The sequence below is a fragment of the Sitophilus oryzae genome, unplaced genomic scaffold (genome assembly GCF_002938485.1).
Source record: "Sitophilus oryzae breed Bouriz unplaced genomic scaffold, Soryzae_2.0 scaffold_1898_pilon_pilon, whole genome shotgun sequence".
NCBI classification, from domain to species: Eukaryota; Metazoa; Arthropoda; class Insecta; order Coleoptera; family Curculionidae; genus Sitophilus; species Sitophilus oryzae.
In genome coordinates this window covers 965,363-991,260 of record NW_022146610.1, presented here as the reverse complement: position 1 = coordinate 991,260, position 25,898 = coordinate 965,363, and the positions used below count along the sequence as shown (strand labels likewise).

General features: G+C 30.9%; 1 protein-coding gene and 1 long non-coding RNA gene across 2 annotated transcripts; one reads left to right on the top strand and one right to left on the bottom strand.

Annotated features, from left to right (window-relative positions):
- The first annotated feature begins 1,655 nt into the window (after positions 1-1,655).
- On the top strand, positions 1,656-6,851 carry LOC115883411. The gene is made up of 2 exons (XM_030901768.1): positions 1,656-5,986; positions 6,275-6,851. The coding sequence occupies exons 1-2, from the start codon at positions 1,656-1,658 to the stop codon at positions 6,849-6,851; spliced, it is 4,908 nt and encodes a 1,635-aa protein (XP_030757628.1).
- Positions 6,852-17,925: 11,074 nt separating this feature from the next.
- Positions 17,926-20,206, bottom strand: LOC115883399. Its single transcript, XR_004050373.1, has 2 exons — positions 19,637-20,206; positions 17,926-18,052 (listed from the first exon to the last, which is right to left on the bottom strand). It is a non-coding gene; the product is annotated as an uncharacterized LOC115883399 (long non-coding RNA).
- Positions 20,207-25,898: the final 5,692 nt, after the last annotated feature.

Below are 25,898 nucleotides of genomic sequence, written 5' to 3'. Positions count from 1 at the left end.
TTAATTTTTTAATAGACGGAGAGTTAAAAGATGAACATTTTTTGTATTTAAAGTATTTCAAAATTTATAATGGTTTTGCAGATATACGCAGTATTATTTCCATATTATTTCATTTGGCTCTTTCAACGGTAAAATACGAGAGAACAATCATTAGGTGGCTTTGATAAACATTTACTGTGGAAAATGCCGTATTAAATATAAAACCGCGAATATTTTCTATAAAAAAAGAATGGAGAGTATTTTTAAAATTTACATTTACATGAGATTTTGTTTGTCCATGTCGATACAACAGACAACACACGGTAAATGGTTAAATATTTTAAAACAGTAGAGTAACAGACTATGTAACAAACAAATAACAAGTACCTATACTAAAAACCTTCGTCGAGATACAACGCTACTGTAGCTCCGAGAATTGGAAAAACCTCATCAACTAGATTAATCACGTAGCAAACCGCATCCGATTCCGCTAATATCGTAGCATAGCGCAGCTCGGTACCGCCTAATAACCTATCGAAATACGTTTCTAACTCGCGGTACTGGCGGCGGCGGAGCGCCATTAACGCTCCTCGCTGATTGAGACATCAAAACAATCGCTCGCCGGCCCCGCAATATAAAAGCCGATCTCATAATGCGAATATAACGATCTGAGGATGATGGGTGGTAGGTCTCACGTCTCGCAGCAGTCTTTTGTTCCTACCTACCACACGGCACCGATACATCATCGTGCGAGGTCAGAGGCGGCGCGGGTTTCGGTTCTCGGTACCGCCGAAGTCGTGCTATAGAGAACGGAGAATGATACAGGTACTTTGGTTAAAGAGTTTTTCGGTAAAATGTACAATTTCATTGGAACTTTCGTGTAAGGAAGTGTATCGAGTTTGTCAAAATGTGGAGATATATTTAGATACTTAAAATTTATACAGTGTACTTCCTCAGGAGCACTATGTATACATCCAGGGTGGCGCCTCTCATACGCCGCGGAAGCTCCAAGGAGAACGGTAGTTTATATCGAAATGAAATTTTGGCAGCATATGTAGGTTAACTGAAAGCATTTTATATATAAAAATATATAGAATTATACAGGGTGTCCCCAAAAAAAGTTACACATCAAAGTTGTGTTTTTTTTAATGGAACTATACCTGTTCGGTCTTTTTTGTTATTTGAATATGGCGCGAACAACGACAGCGCCTCTGTCGCCAAGAAGTGAAAAGAGGGCGTACGTGACCAGCACCGAAAGAGAGTCAGCTGTTGACGACCGTCTAGATATATCGTATCGTATCTTAATTGTTAGAACTTTGTATTTTACAATAAATAAAGTCATTATTAAAAATTCACACCATCTTAAAATATTTGTTGCAAATTGTACTCGGCAACACAATCGTATACATTGGTCCTTCGAGCCGGATAGAAGATCAGAAGAAAAGCAAACAATTTCGAGTCAATCCAGTTTCCAGGCAATCCGAAGCTGAAATCTATACAGTCGATCAATATTTTAAATCAAAGTAAGATCAGTCCTTTATCCTAATATCCTTTATTATCCTTTTTTAAACAATTGAGTTAGAATAGTTTCGTAATTTTCATACATTTTATTTGCATTTATAAACATACAACTTGGTACCTATAAATAATTCATATATTCTCAAAGATTATTCAAAATGGCTGAAGCAGATGCTGAATTAAAACAATTAAAAAATATTCGTGCTACACATAAAGCACAACTGACAAGGTTTAGAAACTTTTTAGACAAGTTTAAAACACAAGATGTGCCAGATTTAGTTCAGCTTGAGCTTCGAATGAATAGTTTAGAAGGCATTTTAGATTCTTTCAATACAACACAAACAAACATAGAGGCTTTAGATGTAGATACGTCCGAGGATGAGCATTCACTCACGCGGTGTAATTTCGAGGACAACTATTTTGAGTTAATGTCGATTGCAAAGAGGTTTTTGTCATTACATGCAGTCCAAAATGAACCTAATGTGTCTATACACTCATCATCAAGTGGAATACAAGAGGCAAGTACACCTAATATAAAGCTACCACAAATTACTCTTCCAACTTTCGATGGAAGTTATGAACACTGGTTGTTTTTCAAGGACACATTTGAATCTCTAATACATAAGGAACCTTCAATTCCTTTAATAAACAAATTTCATTATCTTCGTTTGTCCTTGAAAGGTCAAGCAGCAGACCTTCTTAAATCATTAGAATGTTCATCGAGTAATTACGAGGTAGCTTGGCAGTTGTTAGTAGATAGATATGAAAATAAACAATTATTAGTAAAAAATCACATCAAAGCTTTATTTCAACTTGACTCAATCAGTAAAGAATCATTTTCTGGGCTACGTAACCTCTTAGACAGCATGACAAGACACTTAAGGGCACTTGAAGTTTTAGGTCAACCGGTTAGTTCCTGGGACGCATTGCTAATCCATTTGGTTTCATCCAAGCTAGATAATAATTCAAGACGTGAATGGGAAGCTGATTCTTCAAAACTAGAGAGTATAACTATTGCTGATTTCACCAAATTCTTACAAGAAAAATGTAAAATCCTTGAAAGTATTCAGTCTACACAAACACCAACTACTTCAAGAAATATTAGAGGGATGTCAGTAAGTAAACACACCCCAAAATGTTGTTTCTGTCAAAAGGAGCATACTATTTATAACTGTAACTCTTTTATTGCTCTAAATGTCCACTCACGATTATCAGAGGTTAAACGCCTTAAACTATGTATAAATTGTCTTCGAAATAATCATGTTGTAAAGGATTGTCGCTCTATTCCATGTCGAAAATGTCAGCAAAGACATAATACATTGCTCCATATTGATTATACTCAAAACTCTAAAACAAAACCTATTCAGAATAGTCCAGATCAATCATCTAATGAGTCATCTAGTTCTAATCATGAAATAAATCAAGACAATATTAGTTCAAATACTATAAACCTTTCTGTATCATCGTTTGATTATAAATCTGCTAATGTTTTATTATCAACCGCTGTTGTCAATATATTTGACAGCAATGGACGAAGTCATACATGTCGAATTCTTTTAGATAATGGTAGTGAAGCTAGTTTTATTTCAGAAAGTCTTTTCGAAAAGTTGAAATTACCTTCAACAGCAGTTAATTTGTCAATTACTGGTATTGCTCAAAATCAGGCAAAGGTCTTAAAGCAAACAAAACTTCTAATAGAATCTAGACAATCAAACTTTAAAATAAATATCAACTGTTTAGTATTGCCAAAGATTACTTCAAAAATCCCTTCATTTGTTTTCGATAAATCTGATTTAAATATTCCCGCAAACTTAATATTAGCAGACCCATCTTATCATATACCAGGTAGTGTTGATTTGCTTATAGGAGCCGACTATTTTTGGGATTTATTAAATATTGGTCAAATAAAACTTGGCAAAGACTTGCCTATTTTGCAGAAAACTAGATTCGGTTGGGTCATTTCTGGTAGATTTTTCCCTAAGAAATACATTCAAAAGGATAGCTCTGGGCTTTCTTGTAACTTTTCATCCATAAACAATTCCTTGGAGAATATGTTGGAGAAATTTTGGAGTGTAGAAGAATATAGCTATTCTGAACATCTTTCTCCAGAAGAAAAGACATGTGAAGAGTTATTTGTAAAATCCACTGTAAGAAATCCAGATGGCCGTTTTGTCGTACAGTTACCTTTTAAAATATCCCCATCTTGTCTTGGTGATTCAAAAGAAATCGCTTTGAAACGCTTTTATTCTTTGGAGAAAAAATTTCAAAAAAATCCTCCTCTAAAAAAGGAATATTCTGATTTTATACGTGAATATGAAACTTTGGGTCACATGACTAGAATTGATTCAGTAGACCACGAGAAACCTCACTTCTATCTACCACACCATTGCGTTTTTAAAGAAAGTAGCACTACTACGAAAGTTAGAGTAGTGTTTGACGGATCTTCTAAAACGTCCAGTGGCTTTTCGTTGAATGATATCCTTTGTGTGGGTCCTACTATTCAGAACGATCTATTTTCAATTATTTTAAGGTCTAGAAAGCATAAGATTGTTTTAATAGGTGATATAGCCAAAATGTATAGGCAAGTTCTAATTAAAAATAATCAGAGAAATCTTCAACTTATATTGTGGCGATCTGATCCAGATTCAGAAATTCAAACTTATCAGTTAAATACTGTAACTTACGGAACCGCATCAGCCTCCTATCTATCTACTCGTTGTTTACTTGAATTAGCCCATGAATGCTCTAAGACAGACCCTGAATTATCTAAAATTATATCTAACGATTTTTATGTAGATGACCTTTTTACAGGAGGTTCTTCAGTTGAAGACGTTTTAAACATTAAAACTCGTATTTTGCTCATTTTAAATTCGGGTGGTTTTGAACTTAGAAAATTAATGTCGAATAATATTGAAGTTGTAAAGGAACAACCATCTTCTGAAACACTATTATTTTTTGATCAGTCATTAGAAACTAAAACTCTGGGTCTTACTTGGGATTCTAGGTCTGACACGTTTAAATATAGTATTTGCTCAAATAATGACACTAGTTTTACAAAGAGAACAATCCTCTCAACTATCGCTAAAATTTTTGATCCTCTTGGTTTAATTGCTCCAATCATTATTGTTGCTAAAATATTAATACAAAGGCTTTGGCAGTCAAAGATCGATTGGGATGAGTCTATACCCTTGGATATCTATAGAAGCTGGATTAATTTCAGATCACATTTAATAGACATCAATAATATTAACATACCTCGTTACATATTATCAACTAATACACTCACTACTGAGTTACATTGTTTTTCTGATGCAAGTGAACAGGCATATGGGGCATGCATATTCATTAGAACCATAGATACAGATAATAGTATCACAGTAAATTTGCTTTGTGCTAAAACTCGTGTGAGTCCGTTAAAAATTATTACAATGCCTCGGTTAGAATTATGTGCAGCTCTTCTAGGGGCTCAACTTCTGAACAAGGTAAAAGATAGTTTAGATATCAAGGTCGATGAATACTTCTGTTGGTGTGATTCACAAATTGTTTTATCCTGGATTTTATCACCGTCACATCACTGGAAAATATTTGTTGGAAATCGTGTGTCTCAGATCCAAACTCTCACTAGTAGTGATGCATGGTTTTATATAAATTCTAAGGAGAATCCCGCCGACCTTCTCTCTAGAGGTGTTACACCTGGAGATTTGATAAATAATCAATTATGGTGGAAAGGTCCTACTTGGCTTTCAGCATCTAAGGAAAAATGGCCTACGTATTCTCCCACTGATGAGAGTGTATGTGACATAGATGTTTCAAATGAACGAAAAACAGTTAAACCATTATCATTCACAGTAACCACTAATGAAAACAATTTCGATTTATTAACAAAATTTTCATCCTTCACAAAATTACAACGTGTAACCGCTTACTGTATAAGATTTTCTATAAATTGCAAAAATCCTGATATAAAAAGAACTGGTTCATTAGACACAAAAGAATTAACAAATGCTTTAAATATTCTTATTCGTTTAATACAAAACGATGTTTTTGCCAAGGAATTTTCCACATTAAACAATTCAAAATCTGTAAATAATAAAAGCAAATTAATAAAATTACATCCTTTTATAGATCGTGATAATATAATTAGAGTAGGCGGCAGACTTAGACACTCTAATTATAATTATGATAAAAAATTTCCTATTATTCTTCCCGGAAAACATTACTTCTCCAAACTTCTTGTAGAATATGAACATAAGAGGTTACTTCATGCAGGGCCTCAACTTTTACTTTCTTCTATACGTGAGAAGTTTTGGATTCTTTCAGGAAGAAATTTAGTTAGACAAGTTGTAAGAAATTGCACTGTGTGTTACAGATGTAATCCGGTCCCTTCAGAACACCTAATGGGTGATTTACCATCCTATCGAATTAGTCAGTGTAGACCGTTCTTTAATGTTGGTGTTGACTTTTGTGGTCCATTTATGTTAAAAGATAGGTGCACACGAAATTATAAAATAATAAAATCTTACGTTTGTATATTTATTTGTTTATCAACCAAAGCTATTCATATTGAATTAGTCACCAGTTTGTCAACAAGTGCTTTTATTTCAACACTTAGACGTTTCTTTGCTCGTAGAGGTATTAGTGGTAATATTTATTCAGATCATGGAACTAATTTTGTTGGCACCAAAAATGAATTTGATAAATTTCTTAAAAATTCTAAAAATAAAATTCAAACTGAACTAAGTTTAAATAATGTAAAATGGCACTTCATACCTCCAAGGGCACCCCACTTTGGAGGATTATGGGAGGCAGGAGTAAAATCCGCTAAGTTTCATATAAAAAGGGTTATGAAAGATGTACCACTGACGTATGAGGAATTCTTAACCATTTTAACTCAAATTGAAGCCTGTTTGAATTCCCGACCTTTATATCCTTTAACTAACGATCCTTCCGATATTCAACCATTAACACCCTCCCATTTTCTGATCGGAGAAAGGATTACGACCATACCAGAAGATGACTACACTACAATCCCAAACTGTCGTTTGTCCAGATTTCACATGCTGCAAAAAATAATTCAGCATTTTTGGAAAAGATGGTCGAAGGAATTTATCTCAGAGTTACAACAACGCTCTAAATGGCAACGAAATTATTCTCAATTGCTCAAGCCTGGTGTCATTGTTTTAATTAAAGAAGACAATATTCCTCCTTTGAAATGGAGTTTGGGTATTGTTGAAGAAATCCATCCTGGATCGGACGGCGTAGTTAGGACAGCCACTGTCAGAACTTCAGTAAACACTGTGAAGAGACCTGCTGTCAAGTTGTGTGTACTACCAAGTGAAGATTTACAATTATAATTATTGAAGCCATGCTGACTTCAAGGGGGGCGGCATGTTCGGTCTTTTTTGTTATTTGAATATGGCGCGAACAACGACAGCGCCTCTGTCGCCAAGAAGTGAAAAGAGGGCGTACGTGACCAGCACCGAAAGAGAGTCAGCTGTTGACGACCGTCTAGATATATCGTATCGTATCTTAATTGTTAGAACTTTGTATTTTACAATAAATAAAGTCATTATTAAAAATTCACACCATCTTAAAATATTTGTTGCAAATTGTACTCGGCAACACAATCGTATACAATACCTATATATTAATTGATTTTCGGATTCTAGGAAAAAAATAAAGGTGAGTTTTATTAAAGAAGCATATCCCTAAAATCTAAAGATTTTGACATATTTCACATTTTGTGAAATGAAGAGTATATATATAAATTTTAAAATTCAATAACAGCTATCTAAATTTTAGTTGACACTGTATAGCCTGATATTTAATTACAGTAACCATGTATGTTAAACCAAATTGAAATTTGAGCCAAAAAGTTATACAGGGTGAGACAAAATTAATATGGAACATTAGTCACTTTAAAAGCAAGTTACTCCTTTATTTTAAATGGAACACCCAGTATATTTTTCCGGTGTTCAATGGGGAATTTATATATCTTCAAAATATTATTAAGGTTGCCTACCCCTCAGAAAAAGATTTTCCTAGATATATTAATTTTTAAGATTTTGCGTCATTAGATCTTTATTATTTGAAAAAAATCTAGGTGGCTGTGTGGTATACCTTTTGTTAATTTAACAAAAATTAAAGATTGTAGAGTAAAATACTCAACGGAAATAAAAAGATACACATTTAAAACATATTTTAATTATTACAGAACTAAAATTAGACCTAAACCTATAATTATGTGACAAAAATTAGCTAGATGAAATCAAATGCTTAAAATGCTTTCTTTCTCATTAACTGCATAAAATGATGTCTTTTTCAAAAGGATCTTCTCATTTTAAAAGGTATATGTGGAAATCTACCTCGAAAAGCAGCTACAATAATTTCTCTCATGTTGACAATAGTTGGTCGAGTTTTGTAAACACTGTCTTTAACATATTCCCATAAAAAATCCAGACTAGATAAAATCAGGAGCATTTAAGTATTCTATTCTTAGTGAATGCATACTGCATTCACCAACTAATAGGATCATATCAATTCTCTCTGATGTAGGATATGTTTGCATTTTCGGCAAATTTCTGAGAAATTTTTTGTTTTAACTGACACAAAATGATAACTAGTTGGCAAAGTTAAGACTAATTAGATAGCTATGTTGAAGTAACGTCAGACCTATATCATAGCCACCTAGATTTTATCAAATAATAAAGATCTTCTCAGATCAAATCATGTAAATGAAAATATCTAGGAAAGTCTTTGTTTGAAGGGTAGGCAACCCTAATAGTATTTTAAAGAAACATGAATTCTCTATTGAATATCGGAATAATATACTGGGTGTTCCATTTAAAATAAAAGAGTAACATGCTTTTAAAGGTGACCAATGTTCAATATTAATTTTCTCTTACCCTGTATAACTTTTTAGACCAAGTTTTAATTTTATTTAAAGTATAATAGTTAATTTAACTATATATTAGGCTATATAGGGTAAATTCCAATTTAGGTAGTTTTTATTGTAATTTAAAAATTGTTCTTTATTTCTAGAAAATGTTAAATATGCCAAAAACCTTACATTTTAGTCATATACTTCTCTTATAAAACTCACCTTTATTTTTCTCCCAGAATCCGAAAATCAATTAATATATAGGGTGTTCCATTACAAAAAACACAACTTTGATAAGTAACTTTTTTTGGGGACACCCTGTAGAACTCTCTATATTTTTAAAAAGTGCTCTTAATTAACCTATATATGCTCACAAAATTTCATTTCAATACAAACTGTCGTTCTCCTTGCGTATGAGAGGCGCCACCCTGTACAACGAATTTTTCTATTGCAAAGTTAATTAGAACTACTATCTATGTCCGATTGGGCACAAATTTGGTATACCTGCGTATCTTTGATGGAAATGCAAAATTATGGTACCATGAAGTAGGTATATAAAGTGGTATACCATATCTAATATAGTACCACGTATACCTTATATGGCTCACATACATGCAAGAAATCCGGACACTTATACATAAGTATATAGGTACATTATACCGTGCTGGCAACTGTTACTTTTGGGTCGGTATTTTCATGTGTGGAAATAAATCGCATAGGGATCTTATTAAGTCGGAGTGAGAGAAATTCGACGGTTGCGGCGTTGCCGGTATGCCTTACCCTATCAAGTAAAGTAAAATCACGATCACAAACCGCTTATTTTTAAAAGACTTTTTATTTGAAAAGATAACTAGATAACATCATTAGATATGTTTCTGAGCATCTGAAATGAAATTATAAGGATATCGTTAAGGTGTCAATTTTTTTATAACGAGAAAACGTCAGTAATCGCTATAATTCAAAAACTCAATTTTTTTAACACATGACACGTCTTAACTTAAGAACCAGTTTAGACACTTTTTTTTATTTTGAAGATCGGATCTTTTACAATATGTTTAAATAATAAAAATTCGACAAGGTTGCCTCTTTTCCATTCAACAATTTTAAATAACCCATCCATTTACTTTTAGTGCATATCAATTTTCATCAAACGTATAACTTTTTATTTATAAAGATTTTCACATACTGTTTGCGAAGAAAATATAGCAGAAATATTAAGAAAGTTTTTGAAAAAAACTACAATCAATTATTTCCAATAGATTTCGAGATATTGATTTTTGAATGAGTTCTAATAGCGCAATCACTGTCGAACTTAACATTTTTTAAGCTGTAGGGAAAATTACAACGACTCGTTAATAAATAAACAAATAAAATATCACCAGACGTAATTAAATCGTGAAGCTATGAACGCGTGATGTACTGACAGAGTACTGACAGAGGTACTGATTTGGTCGGCCGGTCAACTGCGACAAATCTGCTATATCCCCTTCCACGTCTTTTAGCAATGTGTACAGTTTCTCGGTTTATTTCATACGTTTGGCAACGTGTATACTGTTCTCTCTTTGTTCAGTACATTATAAACACCTTGTACTCTTCTTACATACGGAAATCTCGACGCAAGACTACTCTTTGCCAGCCCTTAGTATACATTGAACCACAATGTAAATATGAAAAAAATATCATGTAAATATAAAAAATCAAAATGATACTATGATAAAAATACAAAACATAAAATACTATTCACTAATATACCTACCGGGTGCGCTTCAAAAGTGGCTCACCCCCTATAACTTTTTTATTTTTTCAATTAAAAAAACGAGATTTGGGATATTAGTATATGACCTAAATTAGGATTGATTGACATTAATTTAATAAAATTGTTTTCGGTCACTTTCTGTTTTACCGGAAATGACTACAACTTTTGATTTTTAAATGGCACCCTCGGTATTTAGTTACTTTATTTGATACAGTCAACAGCATGGAGTAGGGACGATATTAATCCTAGGAATAATTTATATGGCATAAAACAATGTTTGCCGAGTCAGGTAGTTAACATCTAAATGTCTTATCCATTCCAACACACCTATACACGCATGACCATATTTGTGACAACCGTGCAGTAAAGACATTTGTGGTATCATCTCTATTTTTGTACGAAATGATACGAACTCGCTGTCCACGACCTAAAATATAATTTATATGTCTATACACTCCACCGTAAGAAAGTTATTGGCATTAGCAATACGTAACTGAACGAAGTACTGTTGTTTTTTATATTTTTTTATCAGTGTCGAGGTTAGTTGCGTTGGTTAAGTTGGTTATTTGGTGGGGTGGATAGCTTTGGTTAGTCCTTATAAAATTCCTATATTTCATAAAGCCGTAAAGTGCGTCACATCAACGACGTCACACCTATTAACGGCATTTTAGTAAGCTACCGTTTAACGGCAGTTTAAGTACAGCCTTATTAATACCTGAAATCATTTATTCATTAATTTATGTTGGTCAAAAACATAGCGGTAAAAGTTTGTTAAATCAGATATTAAACGCGTTGGAATTTTTTTATAGATTCTTTAAATTTCTGTGAATCAGCAAAAGATAAATAAAAATAACTGAGACATATTTGCAAACCTTATTTCTAAATGCATAACAATGTTATCTAATATTTCATAAAATAAAATAAAATTCGCAAAGAAATATTTTGACTTCCCCCTTTTATTAACATATCAAATTGAAATAGCACACTGATACTTTTCTGTAATATCTGTTGTATCGTCTGCTTGGACGGAATAAAATAACGCGCTTTTTATTTCGGATTCTATTAGTTCTGTGGCGTGTACTGAAATACAACTGGTTATATCATTTTGAATCGTCTTGGACAAGCTTGACAAATGTTCCCAATTTGCTGTAAATGTATTTTGAATTTCTATATAAAAGTTGTAAATACTACGTATAATGAATGATATGAAATATTGGAACGAAATATACCGAGCGCCCGCGACTTCATGCACAGTGCAAAGGCGACAAAAGATTTCGCCTAAGCTCCGCTTTAATACGATACAACTCAGACTTAGTCGCGTCGCTACCGCACGATGAGCTAGACAGGGACAGAAGACTGCCGTACGTCGTGCATCGACTCTGATAACAGGCAATATAGAAATCACCGAACAAGGGCGTGTGCAATATACTGCAACGGTCAAAATTATTTTGTTTTTGTACGCCAGCGGTAGTGATTATTTTAATATACAAGACCACAAAGATTAAATTAATATTGATTATTACACCTATTACCTAACCTAACCGTGTATTAATAATATTTTTACTTTTTTTTATTTATTTTATTTAGTAATCTACAGAGCTTTATACAAATATACGAATTTCATGAATGTGATAATTTAAGAACATCGCTTACACCACATCACAGTAAACCACCACATCTTTATGGGTTACCAAAAATTCACAAAGAGATTCAGCAACTAGCAATTTAAGTAGATTTCTCCTTCAAATTGTCCAACCGTTGGTAGGAAAAACATCTTCATTTGTTAAGAACTCTAAACATTTTGTAGATATATTTAAGAAAGTAGAATTAGGTCCTTCAGACAAATTTGTCAGTTTTGACGTAGAGATTTATACACCTACGTCCCTTTAGAGGAATCGTTAGACATCGTCGAAGCTAGATTGAGGGATGACGTAACGTTTTCCGAAAAGACTTCGCTGCCTCTTAGGGGGGGACCTTGTTGTGATACCTTTATAATCTGGAACGGAACCGATATACAGTTGGATTCCTTTCTTAATCATCTTAATTCACGAAATAACTCAATCAGATTCACGATTGAGAAAGAGAAAAACTTCTGTCTGCCGTTTGGATGTTCTTGTAAGTAAAAGCGATGGATCCATTAGCACTTCTGTCTATAGAAAACCAACACATACAGGACAATATCTAAATTCTCAGTCGAACCATTCTGAAGCAACCAAAAGAGGTATAATTAAAACACTGTCATAGAGCAATCAGTATATGCATTGACCAAGAATCTCTGAATTCTGAACTAAATAATATTAAAACCGATTTGCTTCAGAATGGATACTCTGCAAAATCCCTAGACAAGATTATATCCGAATGCAGGTCCGACTCATTGGTACGTGGTACGCCAGCCTGAGGAGGATGCTCTAGCTCTCTCTCTCTCCCCCTCCCTCCCTCCCACCCTTGGTAACACTAATAGTAAATAATGTAATGTAATAAACCGCTTAGATTCTATAAAATTGTAGGGTAGCTGCCTGCCTTGTCTACCCTGACAAGCCGCCACTGCTGTATACGCCCCTGTATGGGTTGTATAAATAACGAGACTGGGGTGAACGATTTAATGCTCATTTTTTATCAAATCTAGTTTTTTTAAAGAGGATATGTTAAACACCGTGTTTACAAAACTCCACCAGCTATTGTCGACAACGCGAGAGAAAGGATTGTGGCTGCCTTGTTTTAAAATAACGCAATTTGACATTTTGGACATATTTTTTAAAAAATGAATATCAGTTTTGATATTCTGATAACTTATTTTCCTATAATTATTTCTTTTTCAAAATTAAATTAACCATTTACGGATTTACTTTGGTAATGGAAATAAAACGAAAAACAATTCTATAAATAAAAATATTTAATAAAAATATACTTATAACTAATTCGTATATAACTTAAAACACTGCAAAGTCTTCACTTACACACTAACATAAATCAGTAATTATCTTCACTAAAAAATGTTTTAATATAAAAGTATATATATATATATATATATATATATATATATATATATATATATATATATATATATATATATATATATATATATATATATATATATATATATATATATATATATATATATATATATATATATATATATATATATATATATATAAAGTGTATATATAATAAAGTATGAAAGGCAACCTGGGTGAGACAAAAAAAACCGTAAACCTGAAACCTGAATAGCTCTCTTTATTTTCCATTAATAAACGATTCAAGAAATTAAAACACATCTACAATCTGTCCAAGGGGCCAGGCAGGAAAAATTTCAACGAAAAAATAAGAAAATTAAATTACCTGTGAACTAAAATGTCAAAAATTACAATACCTGTCATCTACACTCACGCATCACTCATGTTGGGCAGGCTTTAGTAGACTCAATTCTCAATTCATTTATGTGAAAATGGAACTAAAAAGTGTATTCACATGAAAACCTCATAAAAATTGTACCAAAAGAAACTTGCCAGAGGGTATCTATACTCTGTTTTTTTTCTCAGGTAAGATTTCGACAGACGATGACGGAATAAAAGCAGATGACGTCCCATACCAATCTATTTATTTTACTAAAAAAAGTTTCTAATAATTTTTAAGTTATCTATGGATGGGTTTAAATATAAATCCGTCATGCGTCGTGTCTTGTTGTTTTTAACCAGTTTTATTGGTTTATTTAAAAAATGACAGATCGTATTTCAATTTTATTGGTTTGACGGAACGATGAACGACAAACGGACGCCGATGCGTATGAACTGCCTTTAGATTTTTGTCATTTTTGATGCTTGTCAAAGTCTTGCCAAATTATAGGTTATAATTTTGTGTCAACTTTGTTAAATACCCTGCGTTTTGGAAGATGATGCATTTTGATTCGTATTATTATGTGTGTTTTGTGTCTTTTTGAAGTCAAGTGGAGGAAAAATCGAGTGAAAATTAACTGTAGACCCAGAGCACAGTTTATGGTTAATACTCGCTGCCCCGAGCAGAAAGTCTTCTACACCAATGAAGTTGCCATCGATAAAGTTTGTATACCATTTCGTCGTAGTTAAGTGCATCCCGTATATGGTAGAAGGATCAAACTAAACACATACTAAAAACTGAGTAAGCTAAAATATCGACATCACACGATAGGTAAATAATGGATTTTAGTACTGCAGAAAAATAATGGCAAAAGGTACTGGTTTAAAAAAATTAAGATTAAAGTTAATTAATCAACCTTTAAGGTATAAAATTTGGTAGGTGTTATTATTAATAAAATAGTTTGTTTTATTTACCTATGTTGTTTTATTTGTTCCTGTGGAATATTACAAATTTGTATTTGTACATAAGTTGTATTGATAAATATAATCATAAATGCGGGTAGTTTCATAAAGCTTGAAAGTAAATAATAGTTCTTTTTTATATTTTTTTGGTATGTAGTGGTCTTGTTCTTGTTTGTTTTGTATTAACACATACCGTTTTTATTAAATAAAATAACTCGATTACATTTTTTTTCAGTTTTATACAGTTTTTTTCACAATATTTTGAAGTAATCACTTGTCATCTTGTCAATCAAATTTTAAATATATCCTGCTATGCGTTCCAGTTGTACCAACTTATTTCTTTGTAAAATAAAATAGACTACTTTGAAATTAAAATGACAGACACATCTATCACTGTCAAGGATCTTCTCGTTGGACAGACTATATTTTTATCATATCTTAATCAGTTAATCAAATCAAGTTAACGAACATTACCGCCATTTTTTAACACTTTTTTATTCTGAGCATTATTCAGAGATAATAATACCTACTTATTACAAAGACTCTTATTATTAATATACAGCGTGGGGCTTCTCATACGACGCGGAGGTTCCGAGTAGAACGACAGTTTGTATTGAAATAAAATTTTGTGAGCATATGTAGGTTAATTTAGAACATTTTTTTAAATATAGAGCGTTTTACAGGGTCATAAAAAAAGTGACACATCGTTGTGTTTTTTTTAATATTTACTAATTATACAGGGGTGTTTCAAAAACCATGTGCCATCTCTCGTGGGGAGATTCCTCACGTTAAAATAAGATTTATTTTTCATATCAATATAGACCCGATTCTGCTTTGTTTCGTAGCTACAGGGTGTTAAAGTCTTAATAATTTTTCACAAGTACTTTTAGTAATTCGAATAAAATTTTGAGCGTAAAAGCCTTGTTTATATATTAATAGTTAGTCAATGTGCCTGTATAAGTCGATGCTGCCAACTGGTGGCAGAAATTAAAACGTAAAAAGGGGCGGAGACTATTGAATTTGGCAAAGAAGTAGGGACTAGGAATTCTTCGAATTTAATTCTCGGTAAAGAATAAAATATCTTATCTGCTTCGGAACCGAATTTTTACCTCAAAGCGTTATTTACATTTTTTATTTTTGGATATGGATTTATATTTATTTTGATTTTCATGGCCCCCTTGTTAAATACTAAATTATTATATTAGGTATATATATATTTTATTTCTAGATGGATAATTAAAAAAAAATATGAAACTATACCTACCTACCTCTGTAACTTTGTAAAAGTATGACGGATTTAACATAATGTTTTTTTTTAAATTGTAACATCCTAATTTATTTTTAGATCCTGCGTAAAATTATTACTACTTTTTTATGTATATAATCCTTTTGTATAATGGTGTAACCTAAAACTAGTTTTCTAATATTTCAATTTGTTGATGATGAAAAAATATTAGATACTATGTAGATATTTAAGGCAGATGCTACAGGGTGTTCAACATATATTAATGGTTAATTCTACGTATTTAAAATTAAAAAATATCTGCAGACTCTTTCAATGACACAGCCTATACTGCGTGTTTTTTTTTTAAAAGTGGTTCACCTCTATAACTTTTTATTTTTTCAGATTCCGAGAAAAAAACTAAATTGGGAAATGTTAGTAGGTATATGACATAAATCGAGATTGATTCGTATTCAGTTAGTTTCGGTCACTTCCTGTTTCACCGGAAATGTATACATTTGATTTTTAAATGGTACCCTCGGTATTTTTTTTATACCGTAAGATCGAATAAAAAATGTCAGCGATGGCTATGAAATGAGCATCGATTGACATTTCTCATATAAATTTACATATAAAATGACAGCGCTTTTCATTTCATAGCCATTGCTGACGCCGTTTTTATTCGATCATACGGTACTTTATTTGATAGAAAATTAATGACATTCTGAATAGAATGACAACTTTTGACATCAACAATCATATGTCAACTTTTGACATTTTCAATTGAATCAAAAATAGCATTTTAAAATTCAATATAGTGTCATGGCTGTGTTAAAACCATTATTTTTTAATCAAGGATTAATCAAGGAGCTTTGGAAAAATTGATTTGGTCGTCTAATATTTTTTGTGTCTTTTCCTGGTCAGTTGAAATATGCCCATTTCGCATTTTAATCATAACTCAATTTTTTTTAATGAAACGAGAGTGGCTCATTAGCATATTTGGAAAAGCATTTTTTGATACCTAATAAATTTTGGTACCTAATTTTAGTAAATAATTTGGTACCACACACTCCGTATGTCGAGTCAAACTGTCGTTATCTTTACGACCGGTTACATGTTGTTTATTATCATGGCACTCTACTAGATTGAACTTTAAAATACTATTTTTTAAGTAAAAGAGTCAAAAGTTGACATTAAATTATTCTATTGAGAATGCCATATTCTGCAAAATAAAGTAAAAAAATACCGACGGTACCATTTAAAACCCAAAAAGTTGTAGTCATTTCCGGTGAAACAAGAAATGACCGAAACTAATTGAATACATCAATCAAGCTACTTTTGAGAAAAACACCCGATATATTATAATTCTTTCTGATAGATTTTGCACAAAATCCTTCAACTTCTATTAAGAATGTCATATATAACTAAATAAATCACTTTACTTAATGATTAATAATAAATAATTTTTGTTTTGTCATATGGCAACTTGTTATAATGTAAATGAATTAAAAGAAGGATAAAAATCAGAACCCAGATTGCAAGCTGTTGAGTATATAGGTGTACTTAATATACTTTCTTAACAAATGTTGAAAGGTTTCGTAAAATCACTAGAAAAAATAATAATATATATATATATATCGGATCAGCCAAAAAAAAATGTTTGAACACAGTGTAGCATCTAACTGCAAGTATTTTTACATATAAATATATTTTTTTTCATCTCTGTAAAACACTCCTACCAAATTTGTGTAGTCCAACTTCGGAAACAACTGACAGTTAAGTAACATAGGAATAAAATTTTACTTTTTTTTTAAATTGTAAATACTTACTAACGTTATTTATAAAAAAAAGTTATAGAATTTTAGGCAGAATCGAAAATAAAATAAAAATGGAGTTTTGCATTAAAAAAACATGTATCCACCATTTTTTTGAAGCAACCAGTATACTCAAAAATAACATTTGAACTGTGTCTCTAAAGATTCTCTCTATACCCTTTTTTTATTTTTTTAGATTCCCAAAACAAACGAGATAATTAACTTTATTTCTTTCGTGATATCTCATTTTATAATATTTAGGAAAAATTAATCAGGTATCTTATTTTTATAATTATTATAAATAAATCGGAATTAAAGGATAAGGGATATGTAAATATATACCATACGATAAAAAAAAACGGCCTCAGAGGTGGTTTGGAAATGAATATTGATGTCATTTGTACGTAAACAAATAGACGCCGTTTTTTTTTCGCTCATACCGTATAAGAAAAAAAATTTAATAAAGCAAACGCATTTATTAATACATGTATATAGATTTACATGGTATGAAGAAATTCGCATTATGATCTCTGAAGGTCCCACCAATGCTTGGTTAAAGTGGCGAGTACGACCACTTAGCAGTCACACCTATAATAATTTAATAAAATATGAATATAATAAACAAACTTATTTCTTTTAGATTTTTTAAAAGCGAGTTATATGTGTTAAGTGTTTTTTTTGATTATTTTAGGCTAATTTTTTAGACATATTATTTTAGACCAAATTGTCTGCCCACTCAAACGTCTTCAAAATTATAATGTAGGAAATTCTTAATATGTTTTAATTGGGAATACTTTTAGAAAGTTTCATTTTCACCAAAACAAAACTACGTATGTATAATAAATTGCAGTATAATCAACTATAATGCATGATGATATATACTAGGGGCGTCAAAACTAGATGTTGGGTTTTTCTCGATTATTTCGAACAGAACTCAATTCTTTTTTCTCTCAAAATTTTTTCCAACTTTGTTTTGAAAAATAATTTTTTAAATCCATAATCGATGTATATACAGTAATGTCCTCTTTTTAGAATACATAATTATTTTCAGCTGCATCGATAAAATAAATCATATTTACTGATGCCAAGTAAAAAAATAATTAGAAAATTATTTTAAACATCTAATTCTTAATTTTTTGTCGCTGATAAATAGATACATCACTTTTTGTCGACAAACCTACTAATAAAAATTGCGTAAGAAAATCATGTTTATTCCCAAAGAGACAATTGAAAACAATTTAATAACTATTAATTTGGGGATATAGATCTTAATAAAACAAAAGTTGCATAAAAGCTTTGTTGATTTATGATATAAAATAGTGTTTCATTTGAAATAGCAAAGAGAAAATATAATATCTAGTTTTGACTCATCCTGTATATAATAAACAATTTAGTCTATTTTAATATAATTATTATATGAATTATATAATTATTAATTATTAACTTAAATTAGTTCCAGTAAAAAACGTCGATATTACCTATTTTTAACTTAACTTAGAAAGAGAGGGCTTTAAATATATATTTTATTATATAAACAATAAAATTCAATCCAAAAAGGGTCAAAATATATTCTTTGGTCAAAATGAACTCTATACGACTACGACATTATGGTATTTTTTGGAATGACAATTTAATAACAAATCCACCAAGCAAAAATACAAAATATAGCCTTTCTTTTCACAAACTCATAACCTTTGCTCATAACTAATAACTTTAAAAGTAAATATATATTTGAATCATCCTGTATATCTATAAAAATACCTCCCTGTCAAATTTACGCTACTTTTGCAAGCATATTTTACAAAAAATATGATTTGAGTGAAAATATAAAATAGGAAATCTGATATGAAGCTTTATCTAAACACAGGGTTGACTGTAGATAAAAAATATTTTACGTTATCAAGTTATTAAGAAAAATTCTCGGAAAAATTATAAAATACACAATATATCTGACAATTCCAAAAAAGCAAAGTGAGAAATGAAACAATTTATAGCATAAAATCAGTATTTTTTTAAACTTTTAAGCAAACTGGGCATTATCGTTTAATCTATCTATCAATCTATCAAATGTTTATTATTAAACTTATCTCAGACTCTATAACATTTTTCCCAAGAGTGATTTAAAACAAATTTATATGAATTTAGAAATAAATATGAACAGTATTTACTTACCTGTAAAACAGATGCTTTTTGCTTAATTAAATATGTTGGAAAATATTATCCAGTAGGTACAAATACACAACACTTAAACACAACAAAATAAACTAATAAAATAATAGTTTCTAATCCAAATTTCACAAATACTGTTTATGTTTCTTCGCGAGGGACGAAAAAACTGAATTTTTTAATTACTCAGATATGCATTAAGGTATATTTCAATTCAAAAGCTTATAAATATTTATTTTTATAAGACATAACCTAAACGAAACGAAATTACAAGTCGAGAAAGATCAACAAAACTGCCGAATTTAGAAGCGAATATAACTTTTTTTCCTTTTTTCTTGTCACAGTTGAAACAAACAAGGATAAAGCTATTTTCGTAAAACATGGGTGAAACGTGCTAATAAGTGGCCCAATAGATGTGACCTCGCGCCCTTCCATTTTTGAACGATGGGCGGGTTTAACGGATTCCCCTCAAAGAAAATCGTAGGGGAATACAAAAATTCAGAACGGGCAAGGCGCCACCTAGAAGACGGGCTTGTACTAAGCCCTCATTGTACATCTATTTATACATAATCAAGGGTAAAAGTAAAAGTTACTATGAGTGCTACGTATTTTAATGCTATAATAGTGTTAACAAATTCATCGGGACGTGCATATGTAGTAAAAATTGTGTAGGCCGTTTAATGCTATACTCTGTTTCTTTTCTCAGGTAAGATTTCGACAGACGATGACAGAAGAAAAACAGATGACGTCCCATACCAATCTATTTATTTTACTAAAAAAAGTTTCTAATAATTTTTAAGTTAACTATGGATGGGTTTAAATATAAATCCGTCATACGTCGTCTCTTGTTGTTTTTAACCAGTTTTATTGGTTTATTTCAAAAAATGACAGATCGTATTTCAATTTTATTGGTTTGACGGAACGATGAACGACAAACGGACGTGCCGATGCGTATGAACTCGCTTCCTTTAGATTTTTTGACGCTTGTCAAAGTCTTGCCAAATTATAGGTTATAATTTTGTGTCGACTTTTGTCAAATACCCTACGTTTTGGAAGATGATGCATTTTGATTCGTGTTATTACCTGTGTTTTGTGTCTTTTGAAGCCAAGTGGAGGAAAAATTGAGTGAAAATTAACTGTAGACCCAGAGCACAGTGTATGGTTAATACTCGCTGCCCAAGCAGAAAGTCTTATACACCAATAAAGTTCGTATACCATCTCGTCGTAGATAAGTGCATCTCGAATATGGTAGGACCATACTAAACACATACTAAAAACTGGAGTAGCTGTAAAATATCGACATCACACGATAGGTAAATAATGGATTTTAGTACTGCAGAAAAATAATGTCAAAAGGTACTGGTTTAAAAATATTAAGATTAAAGTTAATTAATCAACCTTTAAGGTATAAAATTTGGTAAGTGTTATTATTAATAAAATAGTTTGTTTTATTTATGTTGTTTTATTTATTCCTGTGGAATATAACAAATTTGTATTTGTATATATAAGTTATATTGATAAATGTAATCATAAATGCGGGTTTCAAAAAAAAAGTTTCATAAAGCTTGAAAGTAAGAAATAGTTCTTTTTTCTATTTTTTTGGTATATGGTGTCTTGTTCGTGTTTGTTTTGTATTAACACATACCGTTTTGATTAAATAAAATAACTCAATTACATTTTTTCAGTTTTATGCAGTTTTTTTCACAATATTTTGAAGTAATCACTTGTCAGTCAAATTTTAAATATTTCCTGCTATGCGTTCCAGTTGTACCAACTTATTTCTTTGTAAAATAAAATAAACTACTTTGAAATTAAAATGACAGACACATCTATCACTGTCAAGGATCTTATCGTTGGACAGACTATAATTAAAAATTATCTCCCGATATTTTGTCGAATTCGGCCTCCTTGATGAGATAAACGCAATTTTATTAGTCACAATTAATGAAATTAAAATAAAAATGAAATTGATAAATTATATATTTTATCTAATTTATATAATATATACCGGGTGCGTCTCAAAAGTGGCTCACCCCTATAACTTTTTTATTTTTTTTAACTACAACTTTTGATTTTTAAATGGCACCCCCGGCAAAGAGTAGATAAGACAAGAGACGACAGTTCGCGCGGTACCTTTCATGTTTGAGTGGTGGGGAGAGTGACCTCGTCTCGCTTGTCCCTTTAAATTTTCGTAACTTTTTCGCGGGAAATTTGAAATAGACTATTATTAAAACTTGCCTGTATAGCTTATAAATAGTTACTGTATGGGTAAAAAAATAGAAACGAAAAAAAAATGAGTTTTATAAATATTATATAAAATAAATTATAATTAGAAACATATTTGTCGGGGAATAAAGATAATAAAAGCAATATTTTGTATATCGTTGGTAAACAAGTTAAAGTGACCAAGTCGATTTGTAAGAAGTGTTTTATTTACGTGTATTTTTTACATATGGACTTGAACAAGTGTAATATTACAATGAACACACAATAGATCTATAAAGTCGCGGGTGATTAACTCCCCCTCCATTCTACAATATCACAATGTGGAGTTTATGTACAAAAAAATAGAGTTGCTCAATTTTCTTTGTAAAAAATATATTACAAGCTTCTAACCATGTCTTCGATCTATGGATTACATTTAGTTTAGTTTAATAACATAATTATATAGTATATTTCTAAAAAATAATTTTCAGGATCCTTGGGAAACTAGTGAAATATTATGTTTGTCGAAGAATAAGACCTATTTTTGCAGTCTTTATAAGCACACATTATTGCCACCATCTCGTCTTTTCCTGCTACTCGTGTCCTGTTCAGTATTCATATTTAACAATAATTACAAATTAGTACGCAACAAAAAACGATACTAAAATTAAACCTTAAAACTCTCAAAACGATAATATATCGAAAAACTCTAAAAACACACACTTTAAAAAGGCAAAAATGCAAGAAAAGAACTAATCAGATTTGTTTATGTTTAAGCCTGATTAGCACAGCTGATTAGCGTCCTAAAATCATAGGTTAGAATAAATAAAGTACGCCGTTGTCAGATTTTCAGATTTTATCGTTTATCTTTGAAATCGATCAACTTAGTTAGTCACTCTGTTTCTTTGATATTAACAGTACATTGCGAAAAAAAAAAGAACCCAAAACCAACCTAAACTGCAAAATTTACATTTCCGTATTAACATACGTTACTTATATTCTTCTCTTATATTATTAATTTATTTTCAGAAAATCTTGTTTATTTTTCAAAGAAATATACTTGGCAACAGATAAAATGGGACTTGATGGGACCTTTAAATTTTAATATATCTGCGTCTCTCTCGCGAAATTCGACTTCTTTGTTCACTGTCGTCTCTTGTCTTATCTACTCTTTGCCCCCGGTATTTTTTTACTTTATTCGATAGAAAATGTCACTCTGAATAGAATGACACATCATATGTGAACTTTTGACATTTTCGCATATGGTTTATTTGAAATTATAACTTGCGGTTCGTAACGAAAATTTGAGTTGAAATACCAAGTGTGTGGAATCAATTTATTCGTAAAAAAATGCTTTTCCAAATATGATAATGAGCCACCCTCGTTCCATTTGAAAAAATTGAGTTATGATTAAAAATACGATTTTTAAGACACTAAAAACATTAGACGATAAAATCTATTTTTCCAAGGCTCCTTGATGAAGAATTGTGCTTTTAACATAGCCTTGGCACTCTAGATTGAATTTTAAAATACAATTTTTTATTAAGCGAGAATGTCAAAAGTTGACATATGATATGTCATTCTATTCAGAATGTCATTTTCTATCGAATAAAGTAAAGAAATACCGAGGGTGCTATTTAAAAATCAAAAGTTGTAGTCATTTCCGGTGAAACAGGAAGTGACCAAAAACAATTGAATACACCAATCAATCCTAATTTATACTAACATACCAAATCTCGTTTTTTTTTTATCAGAAAAAAAAGTTATAGGGGTGAGCCACTTTTGAGACGCAGCCGGTATAATTGAATGTTATTACTACTATTAGTAATAATTAATATACTATTAGTAATAAATAATATTAGTTATTATAACTATTAGTCTCTCCTACAGCAATTTCAAATAAAAAAATTATGGTACCGTAAAATGGGGTGAATAGAAACATAGTGGTGAATAGAAACAAAATTTCTGAAAAAAATCAAATCACGATTAAAAATATTCAAAGTAAAAAGAGTCGACATATCTAATTTTTCTATCATTGGTAATACACAATAAAATGTAAAAACTATATTTTTATCTGTGGCAGCACTGTTTCTGTCAATCAGCTGATCCATAAATGTGAGATCGATTTATCACCTATTTTGTATGGCGCGAAAACTTTATAAATAAAATATTTATTTTTAAAGTAATACATAAACTGGTACATGTAAGTTGTCATATTATATGTATTGTTAATTATTGTTAAACCTACTTAAATATGTAATAATTTACTGTTTCTAATCACCTTGTTGGAAATAGAATAGATAAAAACATTAATGATCAATGTGTGTTTCCTATTCTCCCGAATAACAGGTGAATAGAAACACAAATGTTATTTTTATTTAATATTTATATGCATATTTTTCAAAAATCAAATTATATGTATACGCAAAGAACAAAGACCCATGTTTTAAAATATTCGGGAAAATAATACCACATTTTTTTCAACCGGTATATCGCTAATAGCCTACGAAACTGTTTCTATTCACCCCATTTTACGGTATTTAAGATAATTACAAAAAACCTAATTTTAAAAAGGTTTAACATCCTGTAACTCTAAAACTATGCATTTCTATACCTATATTTATAGGAACTTTTTTTCATATTTTTTGATGAGAAATCAATGAGTACTTATTTAAAACTTTCCCAAGTTAATGATATTTAACATTTTTAAAGGCTGCTATTAGACTTGGATCAAGGCAAATTAATAAAATTGCGTTTATCTCATCAAGGAGGCTGATATCGACAAAATATCAAGAGACATTAACCTGCTTACATTATTTCGCTAACAAGAGAAAAAAGTGTACATGCTTTTTTTAGAAAAATATCCCAGTGATAACCCTTATGCACGTAGCACGTAGAACTCCACACATAAATATGCCTTTTAAAATGAAAAGATCCTTTTGAAAAGACAATCATTTTTTATGAAGTTAAAAGGAAAGGAAGCATTTTGAGCATTCGACTTCATCTAGCCAATTTTTGTCACATAATATATTAGGTTTATATCTACTTTTAGTTCTGTAATAATTAAAATATGTTTTAAACGTGTATCTTTTTATTGTCGTTGAGTATTTACTCTATAATCTTTAATTTTTGTTAAATTAACAAAAGGTACAGCCACCCTCGATTTTTTCAAATAATAAAGATCTACTGACACAAAAGCATAAAAATTAAAATATCTAGGAAAATCTTTGTCTGAGGGGTAGGCAACCTTAATAATATTTTGAACATATATAAATTCCCCATTGAACACTGGAATAATATACTGTTCCATTTAAAATAAAAGAGTAACTTGCTTTTAAAAGTTATTAATGTTTCATATTAATTTTGTCTCATCCTGTATAACTTTTCGGGTCAAATTTCAATCTGATTTAATATACAATGGTTACTGTAATTAAATATCAAGCTACACAAGGTCAACTAAAATTTAGGTAGCTTGTTATCGAAGTTTAAAATTAACTCTTCATTTTCACAGAATGTGAAATATGCCAAAATCCTTAGATTTTAGGTATATGCTTCTTTAATAAAACTCACCTTTATTTTTTTCCTAGAATCCAAAAATCAATTAATATATAGGGTGTTATAAAATGCTTTCAGTTAACCTAAATATGCTGCCAGAAATTTAATTTCGATAGAAACTACCGTTCTCCTTGGAGCTTCCGCGGCGTATGAGAGGTGCCACCCTGTATTTGTCAAATGTTTCTTGTTCAATGCCTTTCAAAATAATATTTATAATACTTTTACAAAGCCTTATTTAATTCCGTACCACGACTTTGCCTGTCCGTTTTGCACCACTATTTGACACTAAACTGGTCTGAACAATAAATAATAGTGATGGGATGAGTGAAATATACTCGGTCATCCGAGTATTCATATCCTCGGTATGTCTCGAGTATTTTTTTCGATCCTCGATGATACTCGGCACGCAACTAACATCGGGCGTGTTGTACCGTCCTCGCTGCTCGCGACGGTACAGGCGATTTTACGATTTATGCTGAAACCTTTTATATAGAGGACAGAGGATAAC

Bases quoted from the DNA above. Each gene is read 5' to 3' on its own strand.
- LOC115883411 (XM_030901768.1), top strand. From the start codon at position 1,656: ATGGCTGAAGCAGATGCTGAATTAAAACAATTAAAAAATATTCGTGCT. The intron at 5,987-6,274 runs GTGCACACGAAA...CATACCTCCAAG, and splicing joins CCATTTATGTTAAAAGATAG to GGCACCCCACTTTGGAGGAT.